At 39.6% G+C, this 18,840-nt stretch overlaps 1 protein-coding gene across 3 annotated transcripts; it reads right to left on the minus strand.

Annotated features, from left to right (window-relative positions):
- Nucleotides 1-4,806: 4,806 nt before the first annotated feature.
- Nucleotides 4,807-16,514, minus strand: LOC104421759 (protein RNA-directed DNA methylation 3). Of its 3 annotated transcripts, none has more exons than XR_001981879.2 (20): nucleotides 16,211-16,514; nucleotides 14,191-14,435; nucleotides 13,927-14,082; nucleotides 13,596-13,754; nucleotides 13,435-13,518; nucleotides 12,934-13,001; nucleotides 12,518-12,853; nucleotides 12,335-12,386; nucleotides 12,069-12,224; nucleotides 11,826-11,969; nucleotides 11,607-11,706; nucleotides 11,387-11,536; nucleotides 11,252-11,306; nucleotides 11,094-11,158; nucleotides 10,719-10,788; nucleotides 10,008-10,044; nucleotides 9,842-9,902; nucleotides 8,578-9,750; nucleotides 5,858-7,637; nucleotides 4,807-5,089 (listed from the first exon to the last, which is right to left on the minus strand). XR_001981879.2 is itself a non-coding variant. In XM_039302740.1 (20 exons), the coding sequence occupies exons 1-20, from the start codon at nucleotides 16,410-16,412 to the stop codon at nucleotides 5,986-5,988; spliced, it is 4,782 nt and encodes a 1,593-aa protein (XP_039158674.1). In that variant the 5' UTR covers nucleotides 16,413-16,514; the 3' UTR covers nucleotides 5,562-5,985. The 3 variants fall into 3 exon arrangements, 2 of the variants coding, with proteins under 2 accessions (XP_039158674.1, XP_010032136.2); XM_039302740.1 differs by lacking the exon at nucleotides 4,807-5,089 and having other exon boundaries at nucleotides 5,562-6,453; nucleotides 6,637-7,637; XM_010033834.3 differs by lacking the exon at nucleotides 4,807-5,089 and having other exon boundaries at nucleotides 5,562-7,637.
- Nucleotides 16,515-18,840: the final 2,326 nt, after the last annotated feature.

Raw genomic sequence — 18,840 nt, forward strand, 5'->3', positions numbered from 1 at the left:
GACTACATGGGAAATATGATTGACTGGCAACTGCTTTGCTAAGGATTGATTTTTGCAATGCAATTAGAGAACTTTGTTACCCCGATCATTGTGGCATTGCTATGCTATAATGCTCATGGTAAACCCTATTCATCTATGGCTATATAATCTTTTGTTATAATCCCCTTTAAGATAACCCCAACACTTCTTTGAACACTCAACTAATTTTATTGAGTTAAAATAGCCCATATTCTCTCAAAAAAAAAAAAAAAAAAACCGGATAGTACTATCTAAGAAAAAAAAAAGGCTTGTTTGTGTTCTTAATGTTTTTGCGCAAATTCGTTTTCTTTACTTGAATAAATCTTTTTCTACATTGAAAAAGTCCAAATCGAGGCACGGTCAAAATAGAGGCAACTTGATCAAAGGTATATCCTTCCAGCATTTACTAATAGGTTATAAAGCAAATCCAAAGATAATACAAAGCTGCGTGATGTTATTAAGATTAATCGTAATTATCAATGTTAAACAATGGACAAAATCGCAATTCAAAAGATAGCGATAAACAAAAGGGCGATTACTAACATGTCTAGTACTTTCCCAACACAAATTCAAGATGCTACATTACGATACTTTAAATTCAATTTTTTTCCTATTGGACCAAATGTTTGACCCGATCATTGTTAGTTTTTGATAAATTTTAGTGTTTGTCGTGCATGATGAGTCGTTCTTTGCGAGGGCCTACCGTGACAATAGGTTGTGCAATCGAGCAGAATTTGATGTTATTTTATCAATGATGATCTTGCTCTTGCTCCCCCTGCCAATCTGCAAGAAAACAAAAATACAGGGTGCTACTGCTATTACAACTTTACAAGAACTTCATGTCCTTATCACAAAGTTTCGGTGAAATTAATGTCCAAACCACACTTTTATTCCCTGAGCATATGTTCTGTCACATTCACGCAAATGGTCAAGAAAGGGTAAATTCGCTTGTAAAAATCTATGCCATTCGGAGTAAATCGGGTTTATGTGATAATGGCTTTTTGTATTTTCATGTAAATAATTTTTTTCCTATAAAAAAAGACCGTTATGGATATAAATCACTTTGGAGAATCAATATGATCACTTCACTTTTCTTAATTGTCTATTTGTATGCAGAAAATAAGCAATTCAGAAAGTTTTCCTAATTGTGACGAACTTTCTATCTAGGAAAATATTTGGATCATACGAACAATATATGTCTATACAATTTTTTAGGGAAATTCAAAATAAGGACATGAAGTAGATATAGAAGTTTCAAATAAGAGCTTGACTTCACTGGATATTTTCATCAAAAGACAATTTTAATTTTAATTTTTTTTTCTCTTTTCTTTTAATTTTTTATTTCCTCTTCTCCTTTTTTTTTCTTTCCAGTGAATGCCGGGGCCTACAAGCCCTCTTCGGCCACTAGCAAGGGCCGCAACCCTTGCTCAAGCCCTCACTAGCTATGGGCGAGGCGACCCTCACCAAAATCTAGCAAGGGTCGACCTTGCCTAAGGGCGTGGATAGCCCTCACCTGTGGTCGGTGAGGGTGGCTCTTGCCCAGCCCTCTCCAAGCATTGTTGGTGGCCGAAAAAGAAGAAAGAGAAAACTAGAAAAAGCAAGAAAAAAAAAAAAAAAAAAATTCAAAAAGGTAAAAGGACAAAAGGGCCTTTGACCAACTGGAAAATCGGGCAATTTTTTAGAACTGGCATAACCTCACTTCCAGCCTTTAGTTGAAACAAAATCCACTCCAAACTCTTATTTGAGAAAATGAAAACACTTCAAACTTCTATTTGGAATTTTCCCTACATATGGAGAAAAAAAATTTGACAACTTATTTGTCTAAGGTGATATAACACAATCCAATTAAGAATTCTTTTTTTAATTTTTAATTTTATTTTTCGTGTGACAAGTTGAATCGCCCTCCAAATTGCTCCTCCTTCTCAAGTTTTTGAATCCTCATAGCTGTAAAGTTCAACAAAGAGAGATTCTTGAAAAATATTGCCAAAACAAATGGATTAATCCTCACAAGGCCTTTGAATTTCTATATTAAATGACATTACATGCCTCATCTACAATATCTTGGCATGTAAAATTTAAGGAAGTCGCAAAAGAATGAGGAAAAATTACATAATTAGCAATTGATAGTTGCCGGTGACTTGTAATTCTCTATCATAGCCTGGTCATGTTCATCATCGATCATAAACTCCATAGATCATATTCATCATCACGTAATTTCGAATTTCGGGACTTAAATTGTTGGTCATTTCAATTAATCTACGAGCAGTAACGAGGTAGATACTCAGAGAAATCAGAACGCTATCGATTTAATGGAAGCTTACAAAAGAAGCGTTTGTGTTTTATTGATACAATGGACATTACACTGCAAGTCTCCTTCTACATAGCATGATGCTGCTAAAGAAACGCTTTAGTTAACCCTGCTAGAGCTACAACTGAAAGTGTAAGTGTGATTTGATGTCGAAGCAAACTCCTAGCCATACAGCGTGAGAGCTGAGAATCGTTCCGTTCTCTCTCTTTTTTTCGGTTTTCCGGGGCAGACAAAGAATGATTAGCTGTTAAAAAAAAAAATTAAACCTATCAGTGAGAAAAAGAATTCCTCCTGTCGGGCGGTTGGGAGCGACAATCATGTTCCAGTTCGGCGTGAAACTCAGTTAAGCACAGAGAAGGCATGGAAGAGAGGATCCCAGGAGGCGTTGGCACCACCCGGGAAGTTGCTTTCATAGTGAAGCATCTGCTGCTCAGTGGGCCAAGCACATTCCATGCCCGTTTGATGATCGTTTTCAGACATCGGCATACTCATGGAGCTTACTTTCCAGCTCCTACTCGCCGACAGTTCGGCGGAGCATTGATCTGTGTAGGGCGCACTGATGCTTGTCCCAGCAGCCTCGGAAATCAGCCACGCCTGTGGCATGAAGATGGTGTCGCTGATGGTGGTGCCGTGATTGAATAGGCCATTCTCCAGGACTGGATTAGTATTGGTGTCCCAGGGCACTTCGAAGGATGGCTCGCTAGACCACATAGCGGTGCTCGTCATGGCCACACTTTGGCCGGGGTACTGAAATTGGATCTGGGCATGAACTGGCGCGACTCCGTGCCGCTCTTGATGGTCGTAGCTAGGGATGCATTCAGGATTTTGTCTCTCGGTCTGGAGGGACGCCGAGTTGCCGGGATTACCCTGTGCGGGATTGGCCAACCTATTAGAGGCAGGAGCAGTCGGGGCGGCCGAGACTCGGGGCTTGTCCATGCTGGTCCTGCAAGATGAGTTCACCATGACTTTCGGCTGGGCGGGCCAGTTGCTCAGGGGCGGAAGCATGTTCCGTGACTTCCCGTCAAACAGCCTCGCTTTCAACGCACCCACAAGCCCTTCCGCCTCATTCGCATTCCCGCACATCTCGTCAAATGAGAACGGCACCAAGTTATCCGTGATGCAGCTGCCTCCGCTGCCATTCCCGCCGCTCGAGTTCAGCTCGGACTTGGGCAGCTCGAAGTTGGTCCGAGCATTGGCCCCGCGCAAGGCCCTGGCAGCCTCATCATAGGCCTGCGCCGCATCCTCGGCTGTGTCAAAGTCCCTAGCCAAAGCCTAACCTTTTGCAACGAGTCTTTGATCTCCGCTACCCACCTCCCCGACGGCCTTTGCCTCACTCCGACGAACTTATGGTGGCCTCGGGACGAGGACTTCTTCCGGCCCCTTAAACTTCCTTCTGGCATGCCCATTTTTTCCTCGGCCGATTGGAATCGGTCCTTTTTTTAATCGAACTAGCCCTATTTCCGAGGTGGTTGATGTTTATAAGAGCCCTTGATGAATCTAGCATCTGCAGGACTTGAGAAATGGACAAGGAGGAACTGGCCAAGCTCCATGCGTTGGATTGATTGTGACATTACAATTGCAGGCTAACGTCGTTCATATCGACCAAAAATCCAGAATTGAATAAATATTGCAACTGGTTAAAATCAACAACGTAAGTGTTGAGGAACTTCTATACATAAGCAGACAGAATTTGACAGTTCTTTAATATATTTTTGTACGTGTGGACTGGGCACTATGTCAAAAGGTGAGACACTCAATGTGTCCTTGTGGAATACCAATTCAAAGGAAACCATTTCAGTACCTATCACTATCGATCTGAGACAATCTGCCTGATGAATTCTTCGTATTGACAAGATCTGCGCTGCAAGGTACCGCTAGATTTGCACATACATGTCAGTCTTATGTCCGCAGTATGCCTGGCACGGTATTTTCGTGATGGTAATAACGTGGGACTAAAGCCCGTTTGGAGTAGTCGAATCTACCGTGACTAATGAAGGCGACATGAAATTAACAGGGAACATTGAGATAGCAGCGCGAATTAGACAAGTGGAGCGCATACTTTGGTAATTCACTGGTCAACCATGAACTTGGCTGAGGTAAGAAGATTGGGTCGCATTAGGCCATGAAGACATCAATATGTCCAGTATTTTTCACTCGGTTTCGAATTTACTAGCCAAATTATGTTTAGCACTTATCAAATTGAGTGGTCATATGTTTCGATTCACGTCCAAAGTTTTGGAATAAAATTTGGGTTCCACGATAGTATTTCCAGGTTGGGTTTGATAGGAACCACCAATTTTAGACTAAGCTCCTAGTGAACATCTGCATTCGATGTAGAATCCTAGAGTATAATCCGAACTGGGAATTCAGGATGAGAGAGAAGATCAAGCAGAGAAAATACCTAGGAAGCTGTCCGTCTTTTAGCCATCATATGCCTTGACGAACTCAGTTAAATCCTTGGGTACAATATCTCATTTTTGTGCCAGTAATTGATTTCAATTTGCCAAAAACTGGTAACTACGACACCGTAAGAGAATATAGTTGATCGATACTGCACAGTACAAAAGCAATTTCCACTTCATTCTTTAGCTGATTTTTTTCCATAAAAAACCAAGCATCATATCGTCACTCTGAAGCGACGAACTAATCGTAGGGCTTAGTCCGTCTCTCTTTTGAATTACACAGCTACCTTCTCGTTCATCAGTCACTCCTTTTGTACCCAGCATCTTAAACCTCAGAATTACCCTCCATACCTCGGGTCCACTACAAAAATTTACCATGATATATTGGAATAATGCAACATGAAATTGTAACGGTGACAAAAATCTTCTCCCCGAACATGCAACACTCAAAAATTCTATGCAAGAGGACTCAGACTGATGATTTGAGAAGCAAAGAAAACATATGAATGGGTTTGCCACCATATAGATGAGAAACAAATGGTAGACAACCACCAAACCTACTCAAAGATTATTCAAAGCACCAATCACGCGATAATTTTCACAGAATAAGACATTTCTTCACATAGAAAGGTGAAAGGGCGACTAGCGTTGGTACTCCTATGATCGTCATTATACGAGTTCCATACTCTACACACCCCGTAAAATGTCTAATCTGACAGATAACTACTGCCTAGAAAGGTGTGCCCATCACCACATGACGCAGTCCATGACAATGCAATTGAAGGATCAATTTAGCACAAGGGTCATTCACAGATTAACCAAGAAGCAATTCGTATCTGAACCTAGGACCAAGGCTTCTTCATACTATTTGGGCATGAACAATGCAACTTGTACCACTTGGCCAGCTGCCTGAGTAACAAGTCTCGTAAACAGGACATAAAATAGGGGCTAAAGTTTCAGTTGAGAACCAAAGCAAACAACACATTCAATTGAACAGCAGATATAACCGACGGCTAACAACAGCAACAAAATAACATTTCAAACATTTCCCCTGTTCCCAAAACATAATAATTTCTAGACATCCGTCTACCATTCCTAGAAATAACTATCACTGCAAAGTAGTACTTACCATAATATTAACAAAGGCTGGCAAGTTATGCATCCCAAAAGGTTTAGGAAGTCCCACAGGAGGAAACATCAGCCATTCGATCCTAAAGACTGACCACGACCAAATTATCTTTTGCCAGCAAATTGATCTCAATTACCACCTCGGCCACCACCCCACCCACTTCTCCCACCTGACCATCCTTGGCCCCCATCAGATGGTCTCGGCTTCTCCCAACTGCTCCCATCTGCATCATCCATATTCCCTGACCCTCCTTTCTTCCAACCACCGGAACCCTCTCCTCCATCAGAACTCACAGTTTTCTTCCAACCATCACCACTGGTTCCACTTCCCTGCCCAGCCCAGGAAGACCCACCACCTTGTTTGCCCCATGAAGAATCTCCACTTTCTTTATTTGAAGATCCTCCATTTTTGTTCCAAGACCCACCCTCAGCGTCATCTCTGTTTCCAGACCAACTCTTATTCCAACCACCAGATCCTTCTCCTCTGGAACTCTCAGTTTTCTTCCAACCATCACCATTGTTTCCACTTCCCTGCCCAGCCCAGGAGGACCGATCACCTTGTTTGCCCCATGAAGAATCTCCACTCTCTTTATTCCATGACCCTCTGCCAGGGTCATCTTTGTTTCCCGACCATCCCTTCTTCCAATTACTGTACCCTTCTCCTCCACCAGAATTCTCAGTTTTCTTCGAACCATCACCATTGTTTCCACTTCCCTGCCCAGCCCAGGAGGACCCACCACCTTGTTTGCCCCATGCAGATTCTCCACTTTCTTTACCAAGAGAGCCTCCATTTTTATTCCATGACCCACCATCAGAATTATATTTGTTTCCAGACCATCCCTTGTTCCGACCACCAGACCCTTCTCCCCCAACAGAACAGTCAGTTTTCTTCCAACCATCAACATTTTTCCCACTTTCCAAACCACTCAAAAAAGAGCCTCCATCTTGTTTACCATAGGAAGAATCTTTATCTTGTTTATTCCAAGAGCCTCCGCTTTTGTTCCATGACCCTCCAATGGCATCGGAAGCCTTTGGCTTGCTCCACTGGTCCATCTCCTGGCCAGTAGATCCACCTTCATTCAATGCATCCGCACCAGAATCTGCATTTCCAGTGTCGCAAGATTCCTCGGATTTTTTCCTGCTGCTCTCAGCGTTGCTTGTGAATTTGTTCTTTCCCCATGGTGCAGCACTGGAAGAAGACTTATTAAGGTTTCCAATCATATCATCCCACTTGTCATCCCCAGCTCTTGAAGTGTCTCCTGCGTGTTCATTCCATGAAGCATTTTCACCTTGTTTGTTCCATGAAGACCATTCAGAAGAAATCTTTGGCTTGTTCCAGCTATCAGTTTGATTGTTGCCACCAGATTTACCTGTGCTCCATCCACCAGGTCCTGAATCCCCCTTCTCTTTCTCCCAGGAGTCCTTGGATTTAGCCCAGTCACTCTTCGAACCTTCTTTGTTCCCCCAGGAAGATGCAAAATCAGCTTTCAGTTCCTGATTGCCAGAGTTACCTCCAGCATCATTCCAAGATCCTCTAACCGGTTTACTCCAGGATGATCCTTCATCTTGTTTACTCCAAGATCCTCCATCTTGTTTATTCCAAGATCCTCCATCAGCGCCAAAAGATTTGGGTTTGTTCCAACTGCCTCTTTGATTGCGGCTCTCATATCCACCATTACCCCCAGAAGAAGAATCCACCTTTCTGTTGCCCCAGGATCCCTCTGAGCTTCCCCATCCACTGCCTGAACTTTTTTCTTTAACCCAAGATGCAGCACCATCACCTGGAGCAAATATCACAATCTTCCTGAAACCAACTGATTTTTGACTAAATAAATTTGACAAGAGGAAAGTCTATGGCAAAAAGAAACCAGATGAAGGCATAATGAAAATAAGCAGAGGTTCACCTGACATTATAAACTAGTAAAGATTGAAGGTGAAAAGATCTTCAATCTCTACAACAAATTACGAACATTAGAGAAATGTAAATGTTCTTGAGTTTTCCTGTTCTCATTGTTCCCAAATTTACTACAAAAAATTTCATCCATGAAGTTAGCTTGTTGCTTATTCAGTGAAAATTTAAGGATATGTATCTGACAAACTAAAATTACATAATAAAACATGTGCAATAATTTTTTATTGATGTAACCTATTCAGAGTATTCAAAGAGAAATGGTAATATACTGCAGTGAAAGTAATGCCATGCAGGGCATATAAATGATGACAATTTATAAGACAGGATAATCTCACAATATATAATCAAGCCACTAAATAAACAGGTAGAAAGATATCCCCCTAAAAACTGACTTTAATTTAGCCGAGCAAAATAAATCAATAGTACTTAATCGTCCAGATTTCAGGAAAAAATAAGGAATCAACTTTAAAAGTCTTGTCAGCTTATTTCATCTATTGTTTCTTCAACTTCAATACGGTTGACCAGACTTCAGTTGTTCTATGCAATCCTTGACTTTGTTGTAGTATACTTTCTTCTTTCTCTTTAATTTTGCAGTATCATTAGTAAAGTAGTGGCTGGTGTTTTGTCTGTTCACTGAATTAAACTCATGATTCGTTTTTTTTTTTTTTTTTTGGTGAATAAAACTCATGATTCTTTATACCTACATAATGTAAACAATCCCCCATCAAGGTTCTATAATCTATAACAGAATGTACTCCAGTTAGCAGTACATGGACCATCTAAAAAGGCTCGGAGTATTTGCAGCAGACCTTCATTTTTCCATCCAGATGACGAATCCTGACCGTATGATCTTCCTCTTCCAAAACGACCACCACCTTGTTGACCACCTCTTCCTCTTCTCCCACCTGATCCACGACCCCCATCAAATGTTTTCCGCCTCTCCCATGAGTCTTGCTTATTTGAATCATCTTTCTTTTCCTTCCCCCAATCTCTGCACCCTTGATCTCCACCAACAGTTTGAGATGTACTCCATCTGTGACTTCGGTCCTCATTTCCTTGTTTGTCCCATGAAGATCCTCCAGTTTGCTTACCCCAAGAAGAACTTCCATCTCCTTTCCCCCAGGAACCGCCATCTTCTTTATGTGCGTCAGCTTGCTTACTCCATGATGAAACCCCATCTGCTTTACTTGTTTTATCCCAATGACGGTCAGCTCGTTTGCCCCATGTAGAAGAGCCATCTTTCTCATTACCATCATCTAATTTACTCCATGAAGAAACTCCATCTTGTTTCTTCCACGAAGAAACCCCTTCATCTCTCTTTAATGATGAGCCCTCATCAGCTGCATTCCAAGAACTTCCATCTGTTCTCTTCCAAGAACCTCCAGCTTGTTTACCCCATTTATCACTTAAATCCTTGTTCTTTTCTTCAAAAGCTGCAGCCTCACTAGAGGAATCAAGATGACTTTTCGTCTTGAGGTTCACACCACCCCAACTATGAGAATCCTTTGAAGGGTCTTCCGCTTTTCCCAATGATGAACTAGCATCTTGATTATTCCAATTATTCCAAGAAGAACCGCCATCAGTGCTAGAAGTCTTTGGTTTGTTCCAACCACCTTTATCCCCACCAAAGGCATTATCCTCCCCTCTACCAAAAGATTCATCCGAATCCTTCTGTGCACTTTTGTTAGTGACATTCCCATCCTTTTCATTCCCAGCTCCAAGTGTTGCATTGCCCCAATTGCCTGCATCATTTTTAGAAGATTCTGCAGCAACTCCAGTTTGTTGCGATCCTTTACCCCAGCTGCCTGAAGAACTGCCACCAAAACTACCTTTTGTGCTAGCTTTGTTCCACATGTCATCACCTTTTCCCCACCCACTTATTTGATCATCATGAGAGGCCTCTTTATCAGTGGATGCAGCTTTACCCCAAGTGGAGTGCTGTTCTGGAGCCACTTTTTTCTCCCATCCGTTGTCCTCTACATCTACATAATTGTAAACAAAGGGATATGAGACAGTTCAAACACGATGACAAATAGATCAAACAAAGATCAAACATATAAAAATTCTCCTGACCCTTTTTGGAATCAAAACCTGCAGAGCTAGATGGATCTGCAGAATCATGTTCAGTTGGAACCTGCATAGCCAGACCATTTTTTGTACCAAACTTCTGACATTTGCATTAAATAAAAGGAATGGAAAAGTGAGTAATATATAAAATAACAAGAGCCAGTTTACTAACCGAAAATCCTGAGGCAGAAAAACTAGGCCAGGAACTCCTAGAATAGAGAAGAGGCAATGAAGGATTGTCACAACTACCATTATGTAATTAAAGAAAGAAACAATCCCCCACTGGTACAATATTCATGCAACCACATGCAATGCCTCCAGTAACAACCCAATACTGGATTAACACCTGGACTTAGGCATTTTATACGACAAAAGTTTCACCCATTCTTTGAGATCACTTAGGCAACTAGACTTTGTCTGAGCTCTGAATTCCTAAGATAGAAAGCAAAGTTACATATATTGCACTCAGATCGAGAGGTACAGAATCAGATATTCTAATCATAGAGCTGATGTTCAGTAACCAACAAAAAAATTCCAGAGAGTACTAATAGCACAAAGAACCAAGGACTAAGTGACCAAGCAAAATCACATCAAAGGCATGCAGTCACAATGCTTCATGACAACACTATCACTAACAAACCAGTGAATCAATAAAGTAGATCTTAGAGGCTGCTCTTTGGCTATATGACCAGGCATGTGACTACAGTTGACTTGGTCCACAGAAACATAAAAGTCCATGCTAAAGACATACATTTCAAGCACAAGAGAAAGCAACAGAAGTTCTAAAATTGCGGGGAATGTTTCTTGCATATGGTAGCTTATTTGTTTTCTTTTTTGGTTCGAATATGCACCAAATAAATAGCTACTTAAACCATGAGAGTACCCCGTATCAGATGACCCTCCAACGTTCCAGCCACTGCCACCTGCTGAAGGTCCAGCTCCACCTATCCAATCTACATATAGGAAAGAACACAAAATATTTTATGACACCTAATTTCAATCATTAGGGCATCTCTTTTATATGTTCTCAAAAACCCAAACCAGTACGAAATTGAGAAAGGAAAGACATCAAAGATATATGTTCAAAGCAGAGCATTAAAGAACAAAGATCAGAGAAAATTTCCAAACCAAATGAATCAGGAGATGCAAATAAAACCTCCTAACATAATAATTCAAAGATGTGATTTAGTAAAACAATGAATGAAAAACGAACATTTGTTATATGAACAGTAACAATTGGGCGACCTAAGAGATTCACCTGTAGAACATCCCTCATTTCCAGAAAGATCAAATGGTTTTGAGGTACTGGAGTCAGGATCCACCCTATAAAAACCCAAAGAAGTTACATAAGAGCAAAGTACAGGTGCATCTCAGAGTTCAGGAATACTCACAGATCACGGAATATATAAGAATTACCCATTCAATATAGCAGTGCTCCTTCCACGAAGTTCAGCAAGATGCTCCGATTTAACTGTAGCAATAATGACCCATGAAAATGTCACCATGCTGACTGACCTAATCAAAAGAACAAGTTCAAAATGATAAACAAACCTGTAAGAACTTTTTGTTGAGAGTCAAGCTTCACTGTGATGTCAGAACGCCTTACAGCTATGACACGGCAAAGATATCCCTTCAAAGGGCCAACCCTGATTCTCAATGTTTGCCCGACCGAGAATGGTCCATCTTTATCACCTCGAGTAACTTCACATAGATGTTAATTACCCAACCACATGAAAGTATGGACACTTACACCAAGTAGTTAGATACTTACAGTCATTGTTTTCCCTCGCTTGCCATGACTTCTTAGGTGACAAAGGGGATTTGGGAGAAGATGGTGAATCATCAAATCCAAAAAAACCTGATTCAGCACCCTGAAAGTGGGAGAGTTTAAAACAGAGAAAAGGAAGAAAAGATCCTCATGTATCAGAAAGGAGCAATACAAAGACACTTGGCACCTTCATATTTTGAAGAGATTGCAGAAAAAGAGAACCTTTTCAGAGCATGCATGAACTGGAGCTTTCATTTTCTCGCAACATTGAGCTTTGCAACAGGTATAACCCCCATTTTCCTCCTCATTCTCATTGTGTAGAAAGACAATCCCTCTGTAGATTTGCTTGACAATCCCTTCCTTATCCTGCAAGAGATGAATCAGAATGCCAAGGTTGAAGTCTGTGCACGCATTAATCAAGAGTAAAATTAGTTAGTCTGCAACTGTGTAGCAACTGCTACAGACCTTTGATGGACCTTCCAGCACCCGAACTGAGTCATTAACTGAAATGGGTTTCTTGTGCTGATCAAATGCTGTAAACTTTCCCTCAAAGGGTCCATTCTTTATATCATGAACACCCACATTCAACACTTTACTTCCCTCTGAGCCCTCTTGAAGGATCTGGACAATGATAAACCAGTAACCGGGAAATAAGAAGTAACAACTGTACATATAAGGTTAAAAAGGTGCATCTATAAAAAGAGACAATAAAGTAGACATTAAAAGTTTACCTTGTAACTATCATCTTTGTCAAATCCAACAATAAGACCAAAGTCTTTTCCCCTATAAGCGCAATGGATGCAGGTATTCAAATTATATTTAGAAAAAAGGAGCAATAGATGCAGAGGCAAAGTAAATGCAAGTGACTGATGTATCATGATCAATTATCACTGCACAAGTAAACAAAGACTCACCCAAGACTGACAAGTTCATATAGTTCGTATTTTTTTGCAGAATTGGAGCTGGATGAGCCATCTCCTTTTTCACCACCTTTATCACACTCTATTGTTCGCTTTTTCTTTTTCTCACCATAAATCTGTGAAAGCCATTCCAAATCTCCAGATTCATTATTCTCAGAAGGCTGAAACTTCAATAATTCCTCTTCTGTAGGCATGACACTCCAAAAGCTTAATGCTTCTAATGACATTCTTTTGTATAAATATCCATCCTTGAACATCAATCCATCAAGAACCTCAAAATGTTTGCCAGTATCACGATCGCGCCGAAACTGCATCATAGGACGGAACTCCCTATACACGAGATGGAAAGATATATGTCATAAACCAGAGCTGATAAACTATATCAACTAAGATGTCTATCTTACACTTACTCGAGTTCACTTGAGCTGATTAATTTGGGCGCTGGTACAGCTGTTCTCTTAATAGAAGCACCCCCACCCTGGGGAAAGGAAAATATGCTGATCACAAATCATGATTACAAACTCATGAAATAAATCATAGTGCCATCAGACTTCACAAAGCAGTAGAAACTCTGTGCTTTAAACAGCCTCCACTAAAATTTTCATGTAAAGCCAACCATTAGTGGCCAGAATTCTTATAATCATAACAAGACAAAGCGTAATGCCTATAAGAATAAAATGAAGAACTTATAATAATGGTCCTTCACGTAGGACGAGGACAAAAGAACTTGCGATGTCGTGCTGCTCTCAAACAAGACAACTGAGTACAAAAAAACCCACAAGAAGTAGCACAACACAATGACAGAGCCACATCAGGATACAAAATTCAGGATCCAATAGCTGATTGTGAATTAACTGAGGGAAAGATATCCATAGGAGAAAAGCAATATCAGAACTAAGTTAAGTAATTACAAATTTCTCAGCCATCGCCTGTAAGTCGATTCTGGGGATCAACTTCACTGTTGCCCTTCTTCGCTCATTATTTACCGCAACAATCTACAAAACATAAGTTTCAATGAATAAGTAATAGTTAAATCCGATTACTAATAGCAACCTAACCCCTGAAATCATACCTTTGCAAGGTCCCCCTTGTATTTACCATTCTTCACACGGGCCCATGTGTCCACAGAGACTTCACTGCGATTGCTTCTCAAAGAAAGCAAATGGGAAACTTCGTTTCTCGGAACTGGTGCTATTCGACTAGTATAGATACTACAGAGGCCCCTACATGACTGATATAAGAATGAAAATAACCAATTACCAGTCATTACCATAAATAAACCTTCGAAAGTTTAAAAAAAAAATTAGTACCGATGACTTCTTTTAGATTGATCCATAAATCAAACAAGAAGACACATAATATGCACATTTTCGTGTACTAACATCCATAAACAAATCAGTTACCTCAATTACATCAGACTGACGGTCTGCTTCAATGTAAATGTAACCTTTAACATGGTCAATAGCAAATGCAGATATAATCTGAATCTTGTTACCCAGTGACATTAAGTCAACATACTTCTGCATAAGACAAAAGGCTGAATTTCTCTCTCGACCAACCTGAAACATTTAATCAATGCGAGAAATCCTATTAGGCAGGAAGAAGATGAAAAGAAACCAGAAAAGATTTGGCTCTATGTCACAGAATAAAGGAAAATAAATATCTACCGTGCATTTAACTTTCCAGACCACTGGATCCTTAACAGAAGGCATACCAGAACCTACTTCAACCGAGTCCTTCGCATCATATTCATCAGCAAATCTTACAAGCGCTGAGCCATCTCTGTAACGTGCTTCCATAATTTTATCAAATTCCTCCTCGAACTGCTCTTCTTTGGGGAAAACCGGAAGGTTATGTGCTTTAAATGCATCATTCTTGAGATTTTGCACAGCATCAACTTCTTCCATGAAACCTGTTACCGAATAATAAACAGCACAATGGACAGAAATAAAGATTAGTCATTTCATAACTCATCATTACACCTCAAGAGGCTTTAAGCTTGCAAACTGTACATGTGCAATTCAACATTGGATCATTGCTCACGACTCAACATAAAATCATCACTACTTCCTAAGGACCAAAACTAGTCTTCACTGTTCAATACCACGAGATTATCCAGAGACTAATCGGTCCTATGGAAATGCAGAGTCACAAACATTAACCACCACAACTGACCATGAGCCTCTAACAAAAAAAATATGTTCAATTCAACCAAAAGTTTAAAGACTAACATCCCCAGAGCATAAGAACAAGCAAAGAGAAATTTGATTTTGATTATATCGAGTAAATATGATATCCGGCCTCGCAAAGTTGAAATTGACCAAAGACTCTTTGTCTGAGAAGGAGGCGAGGTGAAGAAATTGGACAGTGGGTGAGGAAAATTGTAAAAAAATTCTTGAGAAGAAAAGAGCAGGAAAATTTTGAAATCTTATTCTCTAAACCTATATTTTCTCTCTTCTCAGATATAGCACACGGGTTAGGAAAAAATCAACTACTCCACAAGCAACTCCAAGTCATGCAATTCTTTATACTTGTGAGTGCAGATGGTAGGAGAGGACATGAAATGCACACTTATCTTCTCCAATGTATTGTCAAGCCAAATCTAGGTCAAAACAACTAATACAACTGCATTCTAAGTAAAGAGAAGTCATTGGCTGAAAGGAAGGCACACCATACAAACATACATAAAGGAGAAGCTAATTGACTAATCAAATTAAAGCTAACTAGAAAAAGATCAGGCAAAGTTTCCGCACCACGGGACTCTAAACAGCATGCATTTTAGCTCTCACTTCAAATGTTTCCAGTCTGTCAAATGTGCTCTTGTTTACATCTCACAAAATATCCACTTTAAGTGCAACCGTTCCTTCTCCAGCTTCCTATCAACTTTAGAGCCACTAAATTAACTAAACGAGAAAGGTCGATGGCTCCACCTATTTTAATAACTTCGTACAAAGCTTGCTCATCGCCCTTCTTACATCACCTTACATCATAAAATACCTGGAGAAACTAGACAATCGCAACATCTCCTCACTCTCCAGCGTTAACCAGAAAAAATTATGCAAATTGAACTCTGAGCCGCTTGGATAAAAATATAATGAAGAAAGAATCTTCCGACCCCAAAACCTTCAACTGGATGACTAACTGATAGCAAATTTTCAAAGAGAAACCAACATGCAAACACTAGTCATGATCTCCAGTCGCAAGCGATGATTCAAGCAGAGAACTTGCATTAAGCATCAGCTGCCAGCAAACCACGGCATTCTCCCAAAAAAATCGAAAAAATCGAAAAAATCGAAAAAATCGAAAAAATCGGAAACAGAAAACCTCAAAGCCCTCCCTTCCCTCACCCTGAAACCCTAGATTGTGAACATTCCAGCATATCCAACCCCATAACCTCAAGCTTCCGGAGAATACAGGACGCGAGCTCAACGTCATCACCCATCTCCACAGTTCGGAATCCGCGACATTGTTTCAGCGCACGCACATACAACCCGCGGACGGAAACCAAAAAACACCGTAAGAACACCAAAGCACAATAAACTCCCCCCCATCCATTCACCGCAATCCCCCCCCAAAACCCTCCCGGAAAAGGCAGAACCGGAATGCAGACCCAAATGCGGGCTGTCGCGGAGGAAGGCGCGCGAGAGAGAGAGGGAGAGAGAGGGAGAGAGAAGGAGAGTCGCGGACCTTCATCGTCGAAGATGCTGTCGTCGCTGGAGTCGTCGCCGCCGCCGGTCTCGTCGGCGGCGTCCTCGAAGAACTGGAGGACGCCGCGGTTCCTCCGCTTGCGGCCGCCGCCGGTCTTGTCGTCGTCGCGGCGGTCGTCGTCGACCTTCCGCTTGCCGGACGATCCTTTCCCGGCGACTTCCTTGCCCTTCTTCCTCGCCATTTCGCCGGACACACCCACCGGACGGTCGCTCTCAGGCTGACATTAAGAGAGAGAGAGAGAGAGAGAGAGCTTTTCAATTTTGTGAGGGAGCCGGAACGACTTCTGAAGAGAGAGAGAGAGAGAGTGGCACCGTAAAAATGTGATCGGACGTTTTTACCTCGATCGCTGCGTGCGACACGTGGCCTGGAAAAATTGACAGAAATCATGTTTGAACTTTAACGCGAAGTGCTATATCTTTCCTAAATAAGTGCTAAATCTAAATCCTTAAACGATATATGATTATATTCGATATTATCCTCTCGTCCATTCAAGTTAACGGATCGTGTCAATTTGACTTTCAATGGTAAGTTTGAATTATGGGAAAAAAATTATAGCTTGATCGAACAAGACTTTAGAATGTTATAACTTTTATTGCTCTACCATCCTTTTCGGGTAATTATTTTTTGGGAAAGATTCACAAATATTCTTAATCCGCATTCAACACACATTTACGTTAAACTTAAATTCTCCATCATGACACATTTACTCTAAACTCAAATTTGCATTTGTATGACACATTTATCACTCATCAAAATTTCATTAGATGATTTTTTGGCCGAAACAATGCTATTTTTATTTCATTTCATATTGACACTATGTCAACATTGTTTGCTTTTTCGGTATCCATATAGGTATATTTTTAACGGTTCTAATTGATAGAAAATTGACGAAAAATAAATAAATCACACAAATACAAATTAAGGATTTCTAATATCATAAAAAAAACTTTACCATAAATGTGTTATGGTAAGCATAATTTAGGGTTTTTATGTGACTTCCGCCCTTTTATATTATTCATTTTGCATAAATTTCCAAGTGAAATGTCATGGCATATAAGATATTACTACAAGCTTGTTTGGAAAAAAGCTATTAAAACACTTCTCCCATTATTTCTTACCAACTTTTTAGAGATTATATTAAACAAATTGAAAGCTTAACAATGACATTTTTACATGAAGTTAAAATTCATGGATCATTAAAAGACCATTTGGGTTTTTTTTTTTTTTTGGTAAAAACCATTTGTGGTATTATCTTCTCTTGTTAATAGAAATATTATACTATTCATTTTAATGTTAGATCATAATCATACTTAATTACGAAGACAAATCACAACATTTCATGCGTTCCCGTTCTATCATCAACTCTTAAAGTTCTTACTCATATGTTAGTAAAATTCATCGCATCCTATTATTTACTCGCCTTGTACCTTATTGTCGAGCCATTAGTAACTTGTATTTCATTATATTTATAGGATATTCTCCGTTTAGTCCAACAATCTTTGCAAAAAGTATGTCATTAACACTTTATAAGTACATCTACATAGTTATCATTGTAACATCAATTTTATATCAAAGTAAGAACTCAAGGCTTTGCTAGCTAGAGTAGCACAAGGTTGGAGAAGGGTAGGAAGCTGGAGGGAGAACATTTGTGCGTTTTCCTCTTTTATAGTACTTCCACCTCTTTTGCTCGAGCTTTAATTTCTCTTATTGAATTTGATTTAATGATTTTTCATTATTTTTTTTTCCATTTAAAGTGACCATCATGTTATAAATGCTTATGTTGACCGTAACAAGATATAGTAATCACTGCTAAGATTATATTCAAATCACTATACTTGGAAAGAATCCCAAGGACAACTTAGGAGATTAGGTCCATGTGCCCCAATAATAATCCCGTGCCCGCAGGTGGGCGAATTCCATTTCAAGTGCAAACTAGTTAATTGAGCCTAAACTTTAAGATACTCGATTGAAGTGGCTTGTGAGTCTAATCGAGTGATCATAACTACTATATTATAAATTTGAATAATACATACATACACATTAATAAGTATATAGTAAATATTCCAATTATGGTATATTTTGACAATTCAAGCTCAAGTTCGAGTATGATTCGAGTTTTAACTAGAATTTGTTAATTATTAAGTGGACTTGAATTTAAATTCAATGAAAACTTTATTCAACGAACTCAAGCTCATTAAAAACTTAATTGAGCACTCGAGGCTTCTTTTATTTAATTTAAATCTCCTAAAACTTTTAGAAATCTATAAATTATTTAAAATCAACAAGAGTACATTTACTTCTCCAAAAATGAATGATTCGAAATATATTTTCAAAAAATATGATTGTTTGAATCAATTAAAAAAAAAATTAACTGAGTGAAAAATATAATTATAGTCGAAGAAATTATTTAGACATAAATTGTTATCAATAATAAAATATTACTCATTAGCCAACAGGCAATATGGGCAACTAATTTTTTGAAAAATCTTTTCTAAATGATTCTCGTCTTCGGAAAATAAACAGAACCTTAAATTTATATAACTTAATGGTCAAATGAAAAAATTTAAATAATTTCAAATGTTAACAATATGCAATTTCGATGATATAAG

The sequence above is a fragment of the Eucalyptus grandis genome, chromosome 10 (genome assembly GCF_016545825.1).
Source record: "Eucalyptus grandis isolate ANBG69807.140 chromosome 10, ASM1654582v1, whole genome shotgun sequence".
Classification (NCBI taxonomy): Eukaryota; Viridiplantae; Streptophyta; class Magnoliopsida; order Myrtales; family Myrtaceae; genus Eucalyptus; species Eucalyptus grandis.